The sequence below is a fragment of the Podarcis filfolensis genome (assembly GCF_964270895.1).
Source record: "Podarcis filfolensis genome assembly, chromosome: 7".
Lineage (NCBI taxonomy): Eukaryota > Metazoa > Chordata > Lepidosauria > Squamata > Lacertidae > Podarcis > Podarcis filfolensis.
The window spans coordinates 4,222,606-4,243,694 of record NC_139603.1 but is presented as its reverse complement, the minus strand read 5'-3'; the positions used below and the strand labels follow the sequence as shown (position 1 = coordinate 4,243,694).

General features: G+C 44.3%; 1 protein-coding gene across 2 annotated transcripts in view; it reads right to left on the bottom strand.

The window, feature by feature from the left end:
• Positions 1–6,811: 6,811 nt before the first annotated feature.
• SLC4A9 (solute carrier family 4 member 9) overlaps positions 6,812–21,089 on the bottom strand; it is a 36,654-nt gene continuing 22,376 nt past the window's right edge. The window contains exons 15-22 of one of the 2 annotated variants that reach the window (XM_083624450.1): positions 20,143–20,304; positions 14,584–14,762; positions 13,783–13,855; positions 13,385–13,453; positions 11,941–12,114; positions 9,628–9,783; positions 8,362–8,466; positions 6,812–7,528 (exon numbers count right to left, since the gene is read on the bottom strand). In XM_083624450.1, coding sequence (XP_083480576.1) covers positions 8,413–8,466; positions 9,628–9,783; positions 11,941–12,114; positions 13,385–13,453; positions 13,783–13,855; positions 14,584–14,762; positions 20,143–20,304 — 867 coding nt within the window. In that variant the 3' untranslated portion in view covers positions 6,812–7,528; positions 8,362–8,412. The remainder of the gene's footprint in view (positions 7,529–8,361; positions 8,467–9,627; positions 9,784–11,940; positions 12,115–13,384; positions 13,454–13,782; positions 13,856–14,583; positions 14,763–20,142; positions 20,305–21,089) is intronic. The other variant, XM_083624451.1, reaches the window with a different exon arrangement.

The following is a 21,089-nucleotide window of genomic DNA, read 5'->3' as shown; positions in this document are numbered from 1 at the left end:
CTAGATCTTCGCTCACCCCTTCTTCCCTGGCAGGGAGGGGAGGAGCGCCATTTTGTGGTTCACCTCAGGTGCTGAAGTGTCTTGGGCCGGTCCTGGTTGGGAGTCAAAACAACATTTGGATGGCTGCAGAAGCCGCGACTGCCGCCACCACTCTTTTGGCCAGCAGCAGTTTATGGACATAGCTGTCAACTTTTCCTTTTTCTTGCAAGGAATCCTATTCGGAATAAGGGAATTTCCCTTAAAAAAAGGAAAACGTTGACAGCTATGATTATGGAGCCCCGTGTCCACAAAGTGTGTCCTCCGTAACCACTGAGTTGCAGCCTCCGCCAATAAGAAGGTGCCTTGTACCAAGCCCCAACCGCTGACAGATCTTTCCAGGGTCCTTGGGGGAGGCCTCTCCCAGCCATGCTCCCTGAGGCTCTGCTCTTAACCAGAGATGTCAGGAAATGAGCCTGGGGTCTTATGCATGCGCTTCTCCACTTGAGCTAATGCCCTCTTCTCCACCGCTCCCACACTGTTAAACTACCCCAGGGCCAGTAAAAATTTCTAAACTCCAAGTCCCACTTGGAGCAGCAGAAAATCACTGAGTCATGAGATGGAGACATAGTTTGGCATAATCAGTTGGCAATCAATTGGATCTAATCCAATTTTTGAAATCGCTAGCTCTTTTGCTACCATGTTTTTCTTGTGGCAGGGAGTTACGTAGCTTGGCTTTCTTCCCATTTTAGGCTGAATCATCTGATCTAGAGGCTCTACTGAAGAAGGCTTTTCTTTTATATCACCCTCCCTTTTTTCTAGGGCTGTACATCAAATTCAGCCAAAGTCTGAATCTTGAGCCAATTCAGCAGAGTTGGATGGAGACAGCAGCAGATCACTCATTATTGGGCCTCCCAGAGTGATCCAGAGCTGTTGGGATGTGGGTGTGCTGGAGGTTTAGTAGGAAGAAGGAGCTTTGACTTTGTGCATCTGATCCCAGCAGGAGAACACACACAGTCAGACTGACCAGGATTGAACCCTCTGCTCATCAGCTAGTGAGAAGGTTACCAGTCCTGCTGGCTTCAGGGATCTGTTTAGCTAACGTGTTCCCCACAGGGGAAAAGTGTGGCTCAGGGCGGGTGGGAGGAGCAATGCAGCATCTCCTTCCTCCACCCCCTCCCAACCATATTTATTTATTTCATAAAATTTAAATACTGCTTGATTGTTAAAAACCACAAAGCAGTTTACAAAAAGATGAAATGATAAAATCAAAAGAAACATGTCAATTCATTATACTGTAATTGATAGCAATTTATTTTTATTATTTTATTTATTTGTATACTGCCTTATGGTATACTTTTCCCTCAGGGAAACTTTCCTTCCTCCCTCCCTCCTGTGTGCAAGGAGTTATTGTTGGTGCTAGCAATAGCCTGCTTAGAAGAATATGGCACAACTTGTAGGCAGGGCAGGCAAGTGAGGAGACACCAAGCAGGCTGAGGCCCTGTTTTAAAAATACTAATGTATGCTGTGATAGCCGGTCCTGTACTGACTTCAGGAGTAGAGTATAAACATTTTTCTTTACACAACCTTAGAATGTATAGTAATTTTACACAGTACCCCCCAAACTCTGCTGAACGGCAGCAATATTCCAGGAGGTTCCAGGCACTCACCCAGGGTTGTGTTTTCATTAGAAAATCAAGGCACAGCAGAGACTGAAAACTGCAGTCTTTTATTCACATAAAGGTAAAGGGGCCCCTGACTGTTAGGTCCAGTTGCGGATGACTCGGGGGTTGCAGCGCTCATCTCGTTTTACTGGCTGAGAGAGCCGGTGTACAGCTTCCGAGGCATGTGGCCAGCATGACTAAGCCACTTGTGGCAAACCTGAGCAGCACACAGAAATGCCATTTACCTTCCCGCCGGAGCGGTACCTATTTATCTACTTGCACTTTGATGTGCTTTTGAACTGCTAGGTTGGCAGGAGCAGGGACCGAGCAACAGAAGCTCACCCCGTCGTGGGGATTCGAACCGCCGACCTTCTGATCGAAAGCCCTAGGCTCTGTGGCTTAGACCACAGCGCCACCCCTGAAGCCTTCATCTCAAGAGGGGCTTGTCCTTCCCAGCACCGTAGCATTTGATTCAGAGGCATCCTAAGCACCATCCCCGTATCTCTCTGTAACAGTCTGCTCCAGCCAGCCAGCATAATTATTGGTGCTTTTTTTCTTAAAAAATGTTTAGGGGTACTCTCATTTTGACTCAATAAAATCACCATTTTATAGTTCAAATTGTGAAAAATACAGTAAATGGGCAAAAGTACAAAGATTCACAAAATGTTTAGGGGTATGCATACCCCTGCGTACCCCCAGAAAAAAGCACTGGTTATCATTATTAACTTTGTATTATTATTTATTAAATTTGTATACTGTACCGCTGAAGATCACAGGGTGGTTCACAACATAAAAACAAAAAGTTAGAACACAAGCTATATAATAAAAGCAAGAGCTGCTGCCTTTGAATCCCTGCATGGAGTTCTGCCTAATTTCTTCTTCCTTGTTCCCAGAACACCTTGCCAAAAACCTCTGTGAAAAAGGACAACTTTTTTCTGTGTGAAATCACACCAACTTTGCTCAGGCAACCACCCCCCTCAGTTACCAATAGGGTCTTTTTCTTGAAGGCAGCCCTGTATCAGGAAGTTTTTTATGTTTGACATTTTATTATTTTTGATATTTTGCTGGAAGCTGCCCAGAGTGGCTTCCCCAGCCAGATGGGTGGGGTATAAATAATAACATCATCATCATTATTATTATTATTATTATTATTATTATTATTATTATTATTATTATTTTGCGATGTATCAGTGGTAGGGCCTTCATCTCCCTTTGCTGCTCTGTCTGGTAGAAGAACAAGCTCAACCTGTCAGCTCACCTTAATTCTCAAAGTTCTAATTAAATCCCTGCACCCAACAATCTAGAGGGAGAAATCTGGCACCAAGGAATCTGGGGGATCCCTGTTCCCCCACTAAAAAATAGCATAACTGCTCGCAGCCTGATCCTAGAAGTATGTGCATCAGATTGCAGCAACAACAAAAGAGAAAAACCAGAGAGGTTGCCTTGCCTCTTTCATCCCAGGACAAGTAGTCATGGCTTCAGTCTTGAACATAAGTAGCAGGACCATAGGTCCATCAAGCTCCGTATTATCTGCACACTGACTGAGAGCAGCTCTCCATCATATTCAGTGGAAGTTTTGCTCAGCCTTACCTGGAGATGCTGGGTATTGAGTGGGCATACAGAACACATGCTCTGTCGCTGAGCTACAACCCATATACATGCTTACCATAGGAGCCAACTCCTAGTGGCTGAGCGGTCTTTGCCCCCTCATAAAATATTTGAGCGGCCCCCCAAAATTGATGGGCACTGCTATTCAAATGGTGTGCAGGCACCATATCATGTGTTCAGTTATGTGGGGCAGGGCTTACTTGGGCCCCACCAATATATTTTTTTTAAGTTGTCAGCCCTTGATGCTTACTTTGGAGTAAATACCACTAAACTCAGTGAACTCCTGAGAGAAGGCAAAATAAGGACAGTGCTTTACTAGTAATAGTTATCATTAAATAGGGACAATTGGAGCTTATGCACAGAACATGGTATTCTGTTTCATAGGCCTAGGGATTAGTCAGCTGTCTGCTTCCTGGCTTCTGTCAGGAGCTTGTCCTACACTCAAGTAGGACCCTGGCAGAGACACATGCCCAACTGGCATGTTCTCTCCCTCCTGGTCAATCGTTCGGAAGCTTCATTAGCTTTCTTCAGCCCGAACATCACAGCGACCGATGCCAACAGACATCAGCACACTTAGGGATCCGCAGAGTGTTCGCAGTTGCATAACAGCAACTCAGCATTTTGGCTAATCTACTTTATTTACATATAAACACACGGAGCACTGCAACATAGCTCCCTCTCTCTCTAGCACCAGACAGCAAAGAGAAAGAACAAAGGACAATAGTCCCACTTCACAGAACACGGTAACACAAACATCCTGTCTCCATCATTTACCACTCTGTGGAGTCAAAACATACACCATCATGTGACAGACAAAAATCCCATGACTGCAATCATGGAGCAGGAATTCTAACAGCTTCATCCACCTACAAAATCTGCCATAGGCAAGTAAAGGGTCAAGGAGAAGGAGTTTGAACCTGTTTACAGACAATTGTAATCACTTCTCTTCAAGATGGAGAGAAAGGGTCAACTTTACCTAATGAACCATTTACCAATATGGTAGAGCACTGATAGTCATTGTCATGTGGAGTTTTCAGTGTAAGTGGTTCTGACTGAGTTAACTGATCACAACCTCAAGGGTAGAATACCTTACTCCCTTGACAGTGTCCAGATCAAGGGAAGTCATACTCCTGCTCTATTCCGCCTTGGCCAGATCATACCTGGAGTATTGTGTTCAATTCTGGGCATTATTTAAGGAGGATATTGACAAGCTGGAACTTGTGCAGAGGAGGGTGAACAAGATGATCAAGGGTTTGGAAACCAAGCCTTATGAGGAACAGTTGAGGGAGTTGAGTATGTTTAGCCTGGAAAAGACAGACGAGATATAGCCTCCTTCAAATATCTAAAGGGTTGTCACATGGAAGATGAAACAAGCTTCTGCTCTGGAGGGTAGGACCTGAACCAATGGATTCAAATAATAAGAAAGGAGATTCCAACTAAACATCTGGAAGAGACCCATCTTAAACTGGTTTAGCCAGTCAGTTGAAGATGTTGCTGGTGTGGCTGCTGACATCTTCTCACGGGTGAGAGCTGAGTGCAGTGTGGGGACCAATGGTGGGAAAACGCCCCCAGAAGGAGCATGTCATGTCCCCCACCAGAGGTACTAACCCTCCCCTGACACCCCATATGCCCCAAACTCATAACGCCATTATACAAATTTACGACGTGGCTCCACTTGGGAGTATTGCACACAGTTCTGGTTGCCTCACCTCAGAAAGAAGGCTGTGGTGCCAAGAGGCAGAGATGGCCACCAAACTGGATGACTTTAAAAGAGGATTAGATAATTCAGGAAGGACAAGGCTGTTCATGGCTGGTAGCCATGAGGACTTATGTTTTTCCTCTGCTGTTGTAGGCGGCATGCTTCTGAAGGCCAGTTGCTCAAAATCCCAGGTAGGGAGAGTGCCACTGGCTCAGGTCTTGCTTGCAGGCTTCAAGAACAGAATGCTGGACTAGATGGGCCATTGATGGATCCAGCAGCCTCTTGTGTACCCTATGTTGTTGCTGCTGCTGCTACATTAAGCTTCACAGCATTAGTAACCCTTTCTGAGGCCAAGTGATTCCCCACTTTATTATCAGTCTCTAGTTGTTGGCAGCAAGGGATTTCCCCATACCCCTCCAGCTTCTCATTCTTCATCATGGTTGAGGTATTTAAATACCACCTGATATTTAGTGAAGTAGGATTGAAATTTGGTATCCTGATTTGCTGTTTTTATTTCATTCTGCAACTCTGTATTACGTTTTCTTTTTCTGTTACGTACCTGCTTTTTCTGTTTCTACATGTTTGTGTGGTGTAATGGTTATAGGGGTTGCTCGTGCGTAAGTTGCCGCCACTCCTGGCTAGGTTGCCTGGTTAAACCTTTTCTGTCTGGACAGCCCTTCACTTCGTGGCTGTTTCAGTCGCTAGCAGAATCTGTCAGTGGGCGTTTCTTGAACCTCTTCCAGCACAAAAGTTCTTTGACGCCAAGTCTCCGCCTACTCTCCCTGCGCGGAAGTCTTCTGCGCAGGGTGGGTGTGGGTTGCGGAGGACCCGTGCTCTCCCCGCTGGTCTCCGGTGAGGAGTCCTGGAGCCCCCTCGCCGATTCCCCCATCTGCCCCCCTTTATCCCTGGTGTTACGCTGATTTCCTTCCCCAGCCGATGAGCTGCCTCTCTCCCTGCTGGGCCCTTCTCCAGCATCGCTTGGGAGCCTTGCCTCCGCCTCTGGCTCCGATGGCAGTTCTCTGACATCCGGGCAACACTAAAATTCAATAAAAAGTTGGAATGTTCAAAGAAAAGGCATTAAAGGGGCAATTAAGCAGCAGTTCATCATTAACCCTTTAGGCGTGCTCAAGGGGAAGCAACAAAACAGGCAGGACCTGCAAACTTTATTGGGAAATGGGATTTACTTGAGAGTAAACCTTTAAAATAAATATTGACTACAGAGAAAGATGTTGCTGGATAATATATTGCCATACTGAGTGATATTTGGAACCTCCATTTTAATTCTACTTCGATCTGATTATAGACCAGTACTTAAGGTGCTGTGAAACAACCCACCTGGGATAGAATGGGAAACTGCAAATTAAAGTTGAGGAGACAAGAGTTTTGTGACACCTCCTTTAGCCCATAAATGCATAAAGATGTTTATGTTAAATTTTCTAATTTGGGGCTTTTGTAGTCACTTGGTGCATGAATCCTGACAAAAAGCCTCTGGCCCTCTTCAGATGTTACGGATCCCATGTGAAGACTGACTGTAGTGAAGAGCCTCTTGCATCTGCAGAGACTCTGTACATATATTGGAAACTAGGGTTCTAGACGTTCTCACTTGCATAAGCTCATGGCTAGGCAAGCAGTAGCAGCAGCATTCTGAACTAGTTGCAGCTTCCAAACCATCTTCAAGACAAGTCCCGGTGGCTTAGCTGAAGAAATAGAGAGCAGGGTGTGTCATCCTCAGCATATTGATCACAGCCGCTTCCAAAGCTCCAGATAGACAACCGCTCCCTTAGAAGGCTTGCATACAAACTATCATAAGTGATAAAAACTGGTCCAACATTTATCCTTGATAAATAAATGAATGCAGCAGCAATGACCTTTTTAGTATATTTTATTTAGCATAACTAGAGAGCCTTTAAAATGAAGCGTAAGTTGCACAGGAATGTCAACAGTTTCATAAATAAATACATCAGTGATGCCTGGGGATTGGGGGAAGGATGCAAACCAGTTCATATTTAAAGGCAAATATAACGAATTCACACTTCTTGAAACAATACATGAACTGAAACAGCTATCCTTTGGAATTCGCACTTATCCAAATTTTACAAACTGTGTTTATCAAAAGGTATACAATAGGAGAAATTGTGTATAAAAATGTACATATTAGTGAAAATAACATATAAAATGCATTATATCAGCAGGGACTGCTTGCAAAAATGTGTACACTGGTCAAAACTGCATAAAAATGTGTTTGAAAAGAAATTCACACTGCTGTAAAATTCTGGTGAATTTTCCTGAGGATTTTTAAAATGCAAATTTAAGATTAGATAAATGAGAAACAGAGAGATCCTTCCATCCCTAGTGAATTCACACATGCTGACTTTCTAGATGACATGGTAGCAAAGTGGAACAAGGAACATTCCAATATGGTCTGTTCAGCACAGCAACATGCATGTAATTATATCAAATGCTTTGCTTTCCTCTTCCTGTGAGACCCACCCATATTCTGCAGAGTATCAGAGCTTGTCTTCTAAGTGCAGGCTGTCTCCTTCCTCTGAGACTGCTTACAGGAAACAGCTTATGGGGTCGTCTGCAAATGAGAAGAGCATTGTGACAGTCTTTGTCTCTCTCACAATTATGGCTATTCTTGTTCTGCACCCCACTCCAAATCAAGGAAGGGCCTTGCTTCTCAACAGGTTGCATTTCATTCTCTAGGACAGGCATGTCCAAAGTCCATTTCGGGGCCCTATGGAAGTTTATCTCCTGGGGTAAAATCCTTAAAAAAAAGCTCAACAACTTCAATCTTAAAGTCCTAAAGGTCGGCCCTCACGCATGTTCACTTCATAAAATCTGCCCTTCTTTGAAAAAAGTTTGGACACCCCTGCTCTAGGACAAAGGAAAGGGGCTACAATTAAAAACATATCTGAGGAACATTCCTCCCCTCTAAACATTGGGTTTACCTGGACAGAGAGCAGATTTAGCCCTTATCTCAATGTACGTGAAGAAGTGCTGCCATTAAAAAGAAGAAGAAGAAAGCAGATACTTCCAGGTGTGAGCCTCCTAACACAAGTTCAGACCCAAGTTCTCTCTGTATGGATGTTTGGTGTGTTAGCTTCCATGCATTCCCTCTTTTATAGTAATGGGTATTTATTGCTATCCTGCCACTTACATCTATAGTGCTGGGCAGAGACTGATGGAATGTATTTGGAAGAGCTTTTTTCATCCCTCCTCCCTTGCCCTCCACAGCCTTTTCTGTTCTGGGCATGTGTACAGGTATTTCTCATACCCTCCAACATTTCTCCAATGAAAATTGGGACATCCTATTATTATTATTATCCCTTAAGCTTTCCCTCTTAGCATTTATTCTGTGATTTGGCAAATATTTTCTGTGGGCCCTAAGTCCTAAAGGAGGCCCATCCTTACATATCACACATGGTCATCTTTTGCCTTGTCCGCTGGTGAGTCTCAGTCTGTTCAGTTCACAGAGATGTTGATTTCTGGTCCTTTTTCTTGGTACATAAGTTCAGACTAAAAAGGAACAAAGGCCAAGGAGTTAATAAAGTGACAGACAAGGTAGCACACACACACACACTTTTGGTTTTCCCTGCCTCTGAAAAGCCACTTCCAAAGGGTGAAGTGACAGGAGAGAGAATGGGTGAAGGAGACCCACGTTCTCAGTGGGTCTCAAGAGCAAGGTCCAGCTTCAGAGTGGCACCCCCAGACCTTTCTACCCAGCAGGAAGCTTCTAATCTAGGTCCATGGAAAGAGATGCCAACTCTTCTCCTGAGAAATAGGATTTGCAAAAACCACGCACCCTGTCAGAAATATCAGCTTCGTGGTCTTAGCTGGCAAAACTGCAAGGAAAGCTCGGCTGCAAACTCAAAACATTCCTGTGGATTGCTGACTAACGCCTGGGAGGTGGACTTTAAAGCTCACTCTTGCTCTCAAGTTGGTACAACCCTCTGAATGGCCAAAATGGACTGGATTATTACACTGGTACTACTTGGCCCCTAGACTACAATTACTGGTGAAGAGTGAGGCAAAACTAATATCTGAGTAAGGAAGGATCCAGAAGAATAAAGAGCAGCTCCCTGGAGATGGCGCACCCATGTGTGCCTCCGTGCACACAAACACATTTGAATTAGTCTTGCCACCTTGTCCTTTCAAAGGATAAGTTTTGTGATAGGATAACTTTCCATGGGTACAATAAGAACACAGATGGTGGGACCATTGGAGTCTCTCTCTGAATGGATGTGGGGGACTAGTTCCTACAGGTATACACATAGCATAGATTTGACAGATGTATTTCGGTGACAGCCAACAAATACCTTCAGTTTTGTGCCCACCAATACCAAAGCACAGAGTCAGGCAGCCTGACACTTCTCAAAACTGAAGCATCAACATATTTGATTGACTTTTCCATTCTTTGAAGTGGTCTGATGGAGTATTTCCCCTCTTTATAAATGGACTTAATAATGAAAAAGAGACTGGTACTCATGAAGAGTTCTGAACCAGCCGCACGGTGGTTTCATCAGCCCCTCACGGCACATAAGATGGTTACATTGGTTTACTTCCTTCCTTGCTCCATCACATTGGCATGTTGAGATGGGGGGGGGGGTGTAATTTCCAGCCAGTTCAGCCCCATCCCCAACCTCCTCTCCCCCAATAATTTTAGTGCTGCTTGCTTACATCCTCATTGTCACTCTCGTCCTGATCTTGCTTCCTCTTCAGCTTTTCTTCTTCTTCCTTCCTGTCCTTTTCTGGCATGATGTCATCCAGCCAAGCCAGGTGATGTAAGGAGAAGATGTACTCCATTCCCTTCCGTATACCCACCAGAGCCAGCAGCTAGAAGACCAGAACACCACCACACTAAGTTTTATTATGATTATTATTAACTCACATAGCACTATCAATGCACGTGGGACATTGCAGAGTAATCAAAGCAACATGATAGGTCCCTGCCCACAAGGAGCATGCAATATCTATTTTGACAATTGGAGAGACAATAAAAAGAGAATGGGGGGTGAGGAAAGAAAAAGAAAGAAAGAAAGAAGGAAAGAAGGAAAGAAAGAAAGAGAAAAAGGCACAGTTATGCATATTTAGGTTTTATTTGGGGATGAGGGCTAAGGGGTTTTTGCTAAAAGCTGCATCATGTAAGGGGGCAGGGCTTGAAAAAAAACTAGAAGAAGAAAGGCAACACCATGCAGGTGTCTTGAGGGGGAATGCAAGTCATGGGGGGCCTTAGGGTCACCTAAGAGAGAGGAGACCTTTGGGTGGCTGAGCATGAGGTGTTGGAGGAGAAAAGGCAATAGCAGGGAGATAACAGGAAACAAGGGCAAAAATGTAGAGTTGGAAAACTTCAACAAAGTAAGAATAAGGCGTTTGTGCTAGATATGAAAAGGATTAGACGCTGAAATAGGGATCTGAGGGAAGGAATCACATGATCAGAGTAATGAGAGAGAGAAATTACCCTGGCAGTAGACTTTTGGATCTCAGTGAGAGGGCAGAATGTCATTAGTCAAAGATGGTTGCATTAGTCAAAGCAGGAGAAAACTGGAGCACAAACCAGTTTAGCCGACAGGGCAGAGAACATTTTGCAATGCTGTATAGTGAGAAATGGCCTGGCTTGGCAACAGATTGGATATATGGAGAATGGAAGAGGGAGGAACTAAAGATAAAGCCTAGATGTCATTCCTAGTCAACAGGTTGGGTAGCAACACAGAGAATGGTGCTGGGGCTCAACAGTTTGTGGTACTTTCCGTGGTACTTTAGGCAGAGGTGGGCTTATCCTGAAATATAAAGCCACTAAGGTCTCTCTCTCTCCCCCCCCCCCCCGCTTTTGTGCCTTAAAAAATGCCACCTTCTAGGGATGGTGAAGAAATGCAATTCACTTAACATTTAAGACCAAAGTTATGACATTTGCATTTACCAAATCAATACATGGACTGAGGGTTCATCCACACTTGTGCAGCTTTCCTCCTTACCGCTGAATCAGGGCAAATGTCAGTCAAGTTTTCTGCAGGTTGACCTTTGCTCCAATTCAGCAGTAAAGAGAGGTTTTTCTCAGGTAAAGCAGCAGGGCAAACGGAAAAACTCTTGGGCTGGTTCTTTTGAGGCACCGGTCAAGCGGAAGTGAGAATGAGGCCTGACACACAACCACCTTTCAAAAGTCACACTTCTCTGAATTTCACAATGCAGTTCTCTAACCAAACAATGTTTACAAAAACACATAGATGGGGGAAAGGAGTGCATAAAAATGAACAAATTGTTGAAAATAGCATACAAAAATGCATCGTGTCAGGAGAAATTGCCTGCAAAAATGTGTATGCAAGTCAAAACCATGCAAAATGTGTTTATAAGGAGAATGTGCACTAAAATGTTGGAGAATTTTTGTGAGGATTTGAAGCAATGACTTGACTGCCCCGTTTTCTCTGAAATTTGGTAGAGAATGCTCCTGGCTTGGCATCATTCCCATGGACATTCTGCCCCAAATGTTAAGGGAATGCCACTGGGCTACTGAGGGCAGCCAAGACAGTGCTCAAAGTGGCAGCAAAGTGTTTTTTCTGATTAAAAAGCAAAACACAAATGTAGCCACCATACGACAGCTATCAAGGCCTATTGAAGCTCCAATAATGAAATATTACTTTTATAAATACCAATATAAAATATCTGTGAAAGTAGAATACTGACATGGGTTATAAAACAGTCAAAAAATATTTGGTAAATATTCGGCAAATAGCAGACACCAGCATTTGTAAGGGAGAATTTTTAAGAGATCTTTTTGGGCAAATGCATTTTCCCTCTAGTCAGGTGTCATCAGGAGGAATCGAGGGCTAGAAAGTCCTGGAGTGGGAAGGTAAAATTCACACTGCGCTAGAGTGGATAATAAAGGAGTTCAATATATAGCAAAAGCCAGGAGAGAAAGTAGTTGGGCAAATTCTCTCACTGAATCCACAGGTGGAGCAACCAGAAGAAACTCATCCCTGCCCTAAAGACTCTTACCATTAATGGGAAGATTATGGCAGCTGCCGTTGATTTAATGATCCACAAAACAGCCAGGCAGAGCACCTGGATGAAGGTGAAGAGATGCACTTGGCGTAGAGGAACATGACGGAGGTAAATGAAGTCCGGCTGGTGTTTGGCAGGCATGAGCAGGAGCTGGAGTCTGTCTGTGAGCTGAGAGTAGAGGAAAGCAAGAGACATGATGTGGAGAACCTTCCGGTAGGCACCAAATACTCCTTAGGGGAACTCCAGTTCACTGAAAATGTTAATTTTACTAAAGTAGGCATAGTGTATTGGTTAAGAATGAGCTGGGAAGCACTTGGTTCAGATCCTAACTTGGCCATATTTAGTAGTATCATTAGGCAAGCCACTGATAGCTTAGCATCAACCCTTATATCTGATCTATGGGGATGATACTAGGCTACCTTACAAGGCTGTTGTAAGAATCACTGAGATGTGAATCATTGTAAATTATATTATTCTATTCTGCCAACAGCCCCTGGATTAGAGGCACTCTTTTGGGGATTCCTATGTGTTTTAATGTGATGACAAAGATAACGCAAGAATAAAGCTGAGAGCAGATCCCTCAGTTGCATCACAAGCCCAGCTTCCTCCCAGGTTCACAGTTAAAATGACAGATCTGTCCTCCAGGGAATGAAATGCTGGCTAAGCCATTGGTCATTCCCTGCCCCTTATGCTCCAGATGGGCTACACCCCCCCTTTTAAAAAAAGCACTGCATATATGCTTCACCATCACCTAATTAATGATAGAATGTGTTTTTAAAAAACCATACAATGGAAACCATGTTTCCACAATGCCGTATTCCCAGACCATGCTCCTTTAACACTAAAATATTGCATATAGGTGCAGACGTTCATATACATGCATGCATGCATACATAACATACATACTGTGTATGTGTACACACACACACACACACAAACACAATTCTAACATGACTCTTTCCCTCCCCCAAAGATATATAAACAACCCGCCTTTGGGGAAACTTGGAGGAGGTTTTAGAAAGGCTGCCGCCACAAGGCTGCTACATTAAGAAGTACTCAAGTCCATTTTTAAAGCCTATTTTATAGGTGGGAGGAGGAGGAGGAGGAGGAGGAGGAAGAGCAAACCCTCCTTCCATTTTTTTCTCTCATCTCCAGTCACAAAATAAGCAACGGCAACACAAGTAAAAATCAAAATACTTTATTTTATTTATACTCCTAAGAATTTGTGGGGGGGGGGTCCTGTACTGCAAAAGCTCATCAAGGTCTCAGTGAACCCAGAAGTTTGGGGAAACCTGTTCTGGCCAGACGCAACTCACATTGACACCGCCTTCCATCTTGCACAGTCTTCAATAGCTGCCCTACTGAGGGAGCTAGAAATCGGTCACAGCACCTCCTTCCCCACCATCCAAAAATGCTTCCCCTGCTGTTTTGCACTCACCTGAATGCTGCTGAGTGCAGACACGCCCATGTAGAGGAAGATGCCATACAGCACAGGCATTGGGATAAACTGAGGGGAAATCAAATCCAAAATATAAGCATGACTACGCAAAGACTGAATTCTAGAAAACATTACCTGTCCATGAGACCTTAAGAATGATTAGATGCAAAGAAGGGCAGAACTCCTGAACTTCTAATAATTGTATATTGCAGGCAATTTTGGCAGTCTTGCCGATTTAGAGTCTGCAGCAACTGTAAGAGTACTTGACAGCAGGCAAGTTTAATGTTTTGTAATCAAACCATGTCTAGAACCATTGTTAGCCACTATTAGCAAGTAGCTAACAGAGAAGGGAGAAGAGAAGCGCTTGCAACTTACAAGCAATTAAAGGCTTTTCTTACCTTGAGTACAGGTGCCAAAAACACAGACAATCCTGTTAGGATGAAGACCATCAGACCTGTCACCCTTTGCTCCCTGCAAGGAAAAGTACTTTATATTTCAACCATCTTCAGAGGCAGCCCCACATATAACTTGTCACAGTAATCTAACCTAGAGGTCGCCAGAGCATAGCCAACAGAAGACAGGCCATCTGTGTCTAGAGAGGGGTGCAGCTGGGCCACCAGCCAATGCAGGTGGAAAGTGATACGGCCTAGGACCCTTGTACCTACGGGACTGCCTCTCCTGGTATTCCCCACGGAGGACCTTAAGGTCCACAAATAACAACACTTTAGAGGTCCCAAGCCTCAAGGAGGTTAGATTGGTTTCAGCTAGGGCCAGGGCCTTTTCAGCACTGGCCCCGACGTAGTGGAACTCTCTGTCACAAGAGACTAGGGCCTTGCGGGACTTGACATCTTTCCGCAAGCCCTGTAAGACAGAGCTGTTCCGCCTGGCCTTTGGTTTGGACTCGGTCTGACCCTTATGTTTTCCTCCCCTTATGGTCTTGATTTATCAGCTACTTTAAAATGAGGCTGCATTTTAAATTGCATTTTAACCTGTATTTTAAATTTCCCCCCTCCCCCCCTCTTTCCCCCCTATTATGTTTTTACTGTGATTTGGTGTTAGCCGCCCTGAGCCTGGCTCTGGTGAGGAGGGCGGGGTATAAATAAAATTTATTATTATTATTATTAAAAGCACTCTGCGCCACCAAGGCCTCCTGAGCCTCAAGCGACAGCTGTGGAATAAGGACGCATTATGCACCATACCTGATTCCAAGGAACTTTGGCTGCTCCCCTGGAGCGCAGGTGGTGCTCTCCTTCTTAAGGCTGTCCATGTGGGCCAAAGAAATGACTGTGGCCGACACATACCAGGGCAAACCCAGGATGGAGGTAAAGATCATCAGCAGGGAAACGCAGAAGAAATCCAGGTGAAATCCTGCCCCTTTCTGCAACAGGACAGCCATGTTAGTAACGGGAGACTCAGGCTGAAGAATACACAGTAAAGCCTTGCTTCTTATTTCCCATTTTAGGTGTCTTTTGATTTCTTGCAGCAAATACAATTTCCCCCATGACAAGCAATATAAGATGCCTCGCAGCAGCAGCCTTGGGAGTCAGAGCAGCAGAGAGGGCCAAAACAGAGTTGGAGGCCAATACACACTCCCTAAGTGGCCTTGTGGATTCTGGGAAATATATGTTCTTGTCCGAAAGTGTCCAATTCATGGCAACTGTCCTCTACCACTCATGCCTCAGCACCTTGTCAGGATTGGGCTCCTATACACCAAAAGTTATTAAGAACAACATGAAGTCTCTTTTGAGTGTATTGTCAGCCGCCTAGAAAACCTTTTATAGCACAAAGGGGGCTTTCTTTGTTATCCATTTACCGGTACTCCATGACAGCTACTTGCATGATTCAGCACAGGGACCATAAGCTGTTGGAGGAGTCAGGATGAGGAGCAATTCAATTCAGTTTGTACTTCTATCCTAATCTAACAAATTCACACTCTCTGAAACGATATGCAAATTGAAACACAGCTATCCTTCCAAATTCACACATCTGAATTTTGCAATATTTCCCCCCCCCAACCAAAATATCTTTTACAAAAATGCATAGATTAGGCAAAAGTGTGCATAAAAATGAAGATATTAGTGAAAGTAACATACAAAACTGCATTATATTAAGGAGAAATTGCTTGCAAAAAATGAACAATTAGTCAAAACTACAGAAATAGATGTGTTTTTAAAGAAAAATCAATGAGGATTTTTTTTTTAATTAAACACATGGAGAACTGAATTTACAAATGGAAAAATTATGAACCAGAGAACTGAAATGAACCAAGAGATCCTGCCGTTGCTAGTTAGTAACCTGCCCACTTAAGCTCACCGAAGACATTGAAGATGCTGTGGTGAACAAGAACGTGCATGTGATGGTGGTGCAATTCCTATCCAACAGCCCCGTTAACTATAACAAGGTGAAAGCTTTTATTAAGCAGCATCAGAGACTGAGGGGGTTCGAGAATAAGGACAAATTACAGTGGCACCTTGGGTTAAATACTTAATTCGTTCCGGAGGTCTGTTCTTAACCTGAAACTGTTCTTAACCTGAAGACCACTTTAGCTAATGGGGCCTCCTGCTGTTGCCGCACCACCACCGCACGATTTCTGTTCTCATCCTGAAGCAAAGTTCTTAACCCGAGGTAATATTTCTGGGTTAGCAGAGTCTGTAACCTGAAGCATCTGTAACCCGAGGTACCACTATAATATGATATCCAGTCTTCTGTGCCCAGCTGGACTCTTGTACCCTTGGAAGTTGCATTATAGCCAGAGAAACATTTTAGACTTTGGGTGGGTGTGGGGGGAGGGAAGGAAACTATCAGAATCATCCCGTCTCTTTCTGGACATCATCTTCCCCTACCCCAGGTTTCACAAGTTAGAGGCACTTTACTTTGTGGAATGAATAAAAAACTAAAAGGCGCTTGGGTCATGTCTAGGTGACCATGGAAGGAAATTGCAGCTGTTCCCTAACAACCTCAAGCCAACCTTGGAGTGTTATTATTGTTATTCTTTATTACCTTTATGTACCGCCCTATGGGACGCGGGTGGCGCTGCGGGTTAAACCACAGAGCCTAGGACTTGCCGATCGGAAGGTCGGCGGTTTGAATCCCCGCGATGGGGTGAGCTCCCGTTGCTCGGTCCCTGCTCCTGCCAACCTAGCAGTTCAAAAGCACGTCAAAGTGCAAGTAGATAAATAAGTATTGCTCCGGCAGGAAGGTAAACGGCGTTTCCGTGCGCTGCTCTGGTTCGCCAGAAGCGGCTTGGTCATGCTGGCCACATGACCCGGAAGCTGTACGCCGGCTCCCTTGGCCAATAAAGCGAGATGAGCGCCGCAACCCCAGAGTTGGCCACGACTGGACCTAATGGTCAGGGGTCCCTTTACCTTTACCGCCCTATAGCCACAGGTATAGGATTACATAACACAAGCCAGGATGCTCTTTTATATTTTACCATAGGAGGGCAACACAGGGAGCTGCTGTACATGGAATCAGATCATTGATTCATCTTGTTCAGTAGCGTCTACACTGACACTCCAGGGTTTTAGGCTGGGGTCTATTCCAATCTTATCTGGAGCTGTCAGGGATTGAGTCCCGGGATCTTCTGCATGCTAAGCTTATTTTCTACCACTGAGTTACAGCCTCTTCTCTTGGCCATCTTGAACAACCAGCTGTTAGAATGATGGGTCACAGAATCGTAGAGTTGGAAGGGAGCCAAGGGTCATCTAGCCCACCCCCTGCAATGCAGGAATCTCAGCTAAATCTGATTAATAAAATAAACCAATAAACAAACAAATCCTAACCATGAGAACAGAGTGAATGGCAAGATCCAAAGACTGCTTTCTGTCTCTTGTGGTAAAAAGTATATGTTGGAAACACATAAGTTTTGGAATCTTTGTTGTATCTGCGAATGTAAAGGACTTAAGGGTCAGACAACCAGCAGCCGGCTCAGCCATCCATCTTCCCTTTGGGGTGCAAGTTCTGTCACATCTCATGCAAACCCCAGCTGTTGGGCATATACTACAACCTTGGTCTAAAGCAGTTTCCTTGAGCAACTTTCCCTTGAACATAATCCCTCTCCCTTGATGGCTTCTTTTAAGCAAACAAACCTACTGTCTCACTGAGCACAGAATGTGAGGTTTAGAAAAGCATTTCCTAGGTCTCCGTGGATGTTTCTACGTGGCTGTTTCTCCAAGGAAAGAGAATTGGCCTTCCAGGCTAATCCTATCTGTCCATTTGGTCTAGCCATGATGGGTGCAGGGTCTGGCTCAGGCCCCATGTGGCTTGGGATACCATGAGCGCTGATTCATTGAACCCTAACCCTTGGCTCCCTCTGAAAGAGCTTCTGCCACGTCAAGAAGCTGGCAGTCAACAAAGCAAAACACAGGCGCACGCACAGCCGACGTCTGAGCCAGCTAAGAGCGAGAGGCCACACAGCAGAGAAATGCCAGGCACTCCCTCAGACAACCCAACCAGAGGAACCAGTTTCTGCTCACTCAGAGGAGTATGGATAGAACTGCAGCACATTAACCCAGCAGGGAATGCTGTGGGAAGAGTGACTGCTAAACTCTCTACTCCACAGAAGGGTGAGACTGGTGGTGCACACCTGGAAACACAGCTAGACTGTTCTTTTTTGCAATACAGATCGAATCTGGGTTGTTGTTGTTTTTTGGGGGGGACACACACCAGAATGCCTTTCATTAAAAAAAAATATTGGACAGATACAGGATTGGTAGGGATTGTGGCTGACGTAATGTATACTGCTGGTTTTGACCTTTAAAGCCCTTCACGGCCTAGGACCCTTGTACCTACGGGACCACCTCTCCCGGTCTGCCCCACGGAGAGCCTCAAGGTCCATAAATAGCAACACCCTAGTGGTCCCGGGCCCTAAGGAAGTTAGATTGGCTTCAACCAGAGCCAGGGCCTTCTCAACTCTGGCTCCGGCCTGGTGGAATGCTCTGCCTCATGAGACCAGGGCCCTGCAGGATCTGATTTCTTTTCGCAGGGCCTGTAAGACAGAGTTGTTCCGCCTGGCCTTTGGCTTGGAATCAACTTGATCCCCTTTCCCTCTTTCCTTTTTCCTTTCTCCTTCGGTGATGGAACTCCTATTTGGGGACTTCCCTGGCTTTTTTCTGGCCCACGTAGGACCAGTCTGGATAGTTGGCCTTGGTGAAGATTTGATGTTTTCATCCCCAAAAAGTTTTTTATTTGAGTTTCTAATGAAATGAGGCTGCATTTTAATGTTGTATTTTAATCTTGTTTTTAAGTTGTATTTTAATCAATTGTTTTTATACCTGGTGTTAGCTGCCCTGAGCCCGGTCTTGGCTGGGGAGGACGGGGTATTAATAATAATAATAATAATAATTATTATTATTATTATTATTATTACACAGTGGTGGGAACGCACTGGATACAGAATAAATGGGAGTGTGTACACAACCTGTGTCTCTTTATTAACATATGCCGGTGTGGAAGGAACTCTGCCCCCACTCCCAAGGATGCTAGATCGGCTGCTTCGGGAGTGGGTGGGTAGCATTTCTAAGGGAGATACAACAGGCCCACGAACTTGCGCCTGGGCTTTGCACCTGACCATTTGCCTATCTTCAGGTTTTGAAAGACAATGGCCAGGCTCTTCCCAATAACTGAAGGGCCTCTCAGTTTTTTGTGTAACTTCGCATAAGCAAGATTCTCAGCACAATCTGGGGTCCAGCACAGAATTCAGAATTCTGATTTTTTTAAAAGAACATTTTAAAGCTTTGTGGCTCTAAAGGATAAATTGATATTTTTAAAGGCCTTCTCCAAAAGCATGAAATACTAGCTTCAGAATAAAGCACGCAAAAGAGGAGATGTACATAAATCACTAGCAAATTTGAGTTATCATATAGGCACAGGAGTACTAATGAACATACATAAAATATAAGGTGGAATAATAGCATGGGTAATGAATGATGGTAGCATGTTTTCAGGTATAGTTGAGCCAGATAAGACAAACCACATTCCAACATTACAAAGCCTGAATATTCTAATTACTAATAAACTAAATAAAATGCAGCAGAGAGACGAACATGTTAAAGCCTCTGATGCCAAGATCTAAAAGAGCTCTGCAGTGGTAATAAACAGTTCCTGGAGGGAAGAGTCAAGCACACAGCATGGCCCCAGACAGTCACGAGTGATACTTCATAATACCAATTTGTATTATGAAACATCAATAAAAGTATACAATAAAAGAGGTAGGAGGTTATCAAGAGAAATAATAACTGGAATGGGGAAGAAAGAACCCTTTAAAATGGTGAGGAGGGGGAAAAACTTTGCATGTGCTCCACTTCCAATGGTTCATATAATTTAGCAGAAGCTTTCACAAGGAAAATACAGGAGCAAACCTTTGCTTTAAAAATAAGAGTTAAGCAATTTTCATGCACCAAAAAGCATGAAAACTACAAGATTGTTACTTGTTAGGCTACCTTGCGACTGTGGGGTGACTGATAGGTGTAGGATGAGGGAAATATATTGCTGCATCCAGCACTCAGAACTAGGATATGGGCAGCCGACAGAAATCTCAGTCTGTCTCCTCCGTTTCTTCCAATTTTTTAAACTGACGTCAGGCCAGAATGATGGGAAGCCTGGCCACTGCTGGCTGCAGCAGCTAGAACTGGCGCATTGCAACCTCTGAGGTGAGTCACAGGGACAGATTTGCTTTGAAGCAGATGTTCAATGGCTGTTTGGTTCTTTGGGAAAATCTGTCACAGCACATGCCTGAGAGAACCCAGCCCAGCACTGACCTGAAGCTTATACTCCTTGCGGTTGAGAATGACAGCTGTTATTTGCTGGTCCATGAAGATGAGGATAATGACCAAAATGGCAGGCACTGACGATGCCAAGCATATCCACCAGGAGTTTGCTCCAAACGGAAACACAACCCAGCCTCTCTCAGGGTTTGTGGGCTGTAGAGAAAAGGTTGATTGGGAAAAGTTAGTAGGGCCCAGGCTGGAACAAGGGCAGGCGGCAAGAATTTCAGCCACAGATTTGTTGAGCTGCCTCCTCAGGCAAGGAAGCTCTCTGTGCCTCCACTCCCATCTGACCACACAGGCAGGGCTGCAAGGCTACTCACAGAGGGTGGCTTTCCAGCTGATTAAATTACAGAGGGCTTGTTTTCATTACATCTTGATAGTGTTTTACAGGTCCTGTGATGACTTTTTAAAAAGAAAAACCACCACCACCATTTGATAAATGCATTCATCTTCCATATATTCTAAATAAGAATTAAATAAAACACTGGGCCTTGCTCTAGACTGGAGTCTAGAGCTGTGTTTCCCAAAGCGTGTGGTCTTGCCCTTTGTGGAGAGGTGGAATTACCTACGTCGGTGCTAAGAGGCAAGGGGGTGCTGGAGATGTAAATAACTACATCTGGATTTGCTGGATCAAGTTCTTCCATTTTGTTGAATTAGGACTCCGCTCCACTGGCAAAGAGAAACGGCTTTATATGCGCTGGATATGCATTATAACACTGTGACACCAGATGGCGCTGTGGAGCTCCATTTTTGCCAACCCGATTTCTCACACAAAGTTTACTAGGCGTTTAACTGAAACACTTCTTTGATGTACCTAGATCCAGCCTTATTTAAACTAAATAGTTTTAACTGGATATCAATAAATGTGCAATTAATTGTTACTGTTTGAATTTTATTGTTATTATCTTCCATAGGGGGTTGTGTAAACCACTACTGTA